The 788-nt window shown below is 55.3% G+C and overlaps 1 protein-coding gene across 1 annotated transcript in view; it reads left to right on the top strand.

Moving 5' to 3' along the window:
- The window catches only part of LOC102372177 (C-type lectin domain family 4 member F-like), a 6628-nt gene that overhangs the window by 2992 nt on the left and 2848 nt on the right, over nucleotides 1-788 (top strand). The window contains exons 5-6 of the mRNA XM_025213307.1: nucleotides 1-65; nucleotides 617-703. The exon at nucleotides 1-65 is cut by the window's left edge and continues 15 nt beyond it. Of these exons, the coding sequence (XP_025069092.1) occupies nucleotides 1-65; nucleotides 617-703 (152 nt within the window). The remainder of the gene's footprint in view (nucleotides 66-616; nucleotides 704-788) is intronic.

Below are 788 nucleotides of genomic sequence, written 5' to 3'. Positions count from 1 at the left end.
TCAGGGAGTCCGAGACTTCTGGAAGGAAAACAGCACTGTGAATGTGTCTGTCCTGGAGCAGACAGGTGAGCAGCAGCGCGGGACAGACTGGGTCAGACCGATGGTCCTTCTAGCTCAGTATCCTGTTGCCTACAGCGGCAGGGGTGGATGCTATAGCAGGAGAGCACTGAACTGTATCTCAGAGTGATCCATCCCCTATTCAGCACCTTCTCTGACACCCTCCAGCCCTGTCCTTTGACCCACTGAATAGCCGGAACAGGTGCTAGGCCAGCTTTTGGGCATTGTATACCTTCTATGGGTCTCCTTTCTACTCTTGTAGGAAGCAGCCTCTACGTGAGGCTGAGGAAGAGCAGGTGATGCTTGTCCAACCCCCCTTCCAACTATTCAGTGGGTCCAATAAGAGAGACTCGTCCCAGCCCTTGCCTCTCATTGGCAGTGTTGGTATTTGGTGTGGTGGGGTGGGAGCCCCTGCTTGGAGGCACAGTGGGGTCAAATGGCAGTGCCATGAACAGCATTTATCACACACGTCCTGTCCTGGTTTGGGCATCGCCTTGCATGACCTGCTCGGGCTCACATCATGGGGCTGCCTCCTGTGAAGCCTTTCCATCCTTTCTAGGCCAGCAGCTGGTGGGTGAAATTCAGCCATTACGGGGCCTGTGGGAGGAGATCGTCTCGCCCTGCGCTGTGCTCCAGGAGCAATACCGTGAGTACCAGAGGCAAGCAATGCACTCAGGACTGCTAGGGCACGTTCACATAATGCTCTGCCCTGGCTAATTACCCTCTGTAGC

Source organism: Alligator sinensis, unplaced genomic scaffold (genome assembly GCF_000455745.1).
Source record: "Alligator sinensis unplaced genomic scaffold, ASM45574v1 scaffold1408_1, whole genome shotgun sequence".
In the NCBI taxonomy this organism is placed as follows: Eukaryota; Metazoa; Chordata; order Crocodylia; family Alligatoridae; genus Alligator; species Alligator sinensis.
Note: the sequence above shows the minus strand (reverse complement) of the source record. Positions and strands in the feature narration are given on the sequence as shown.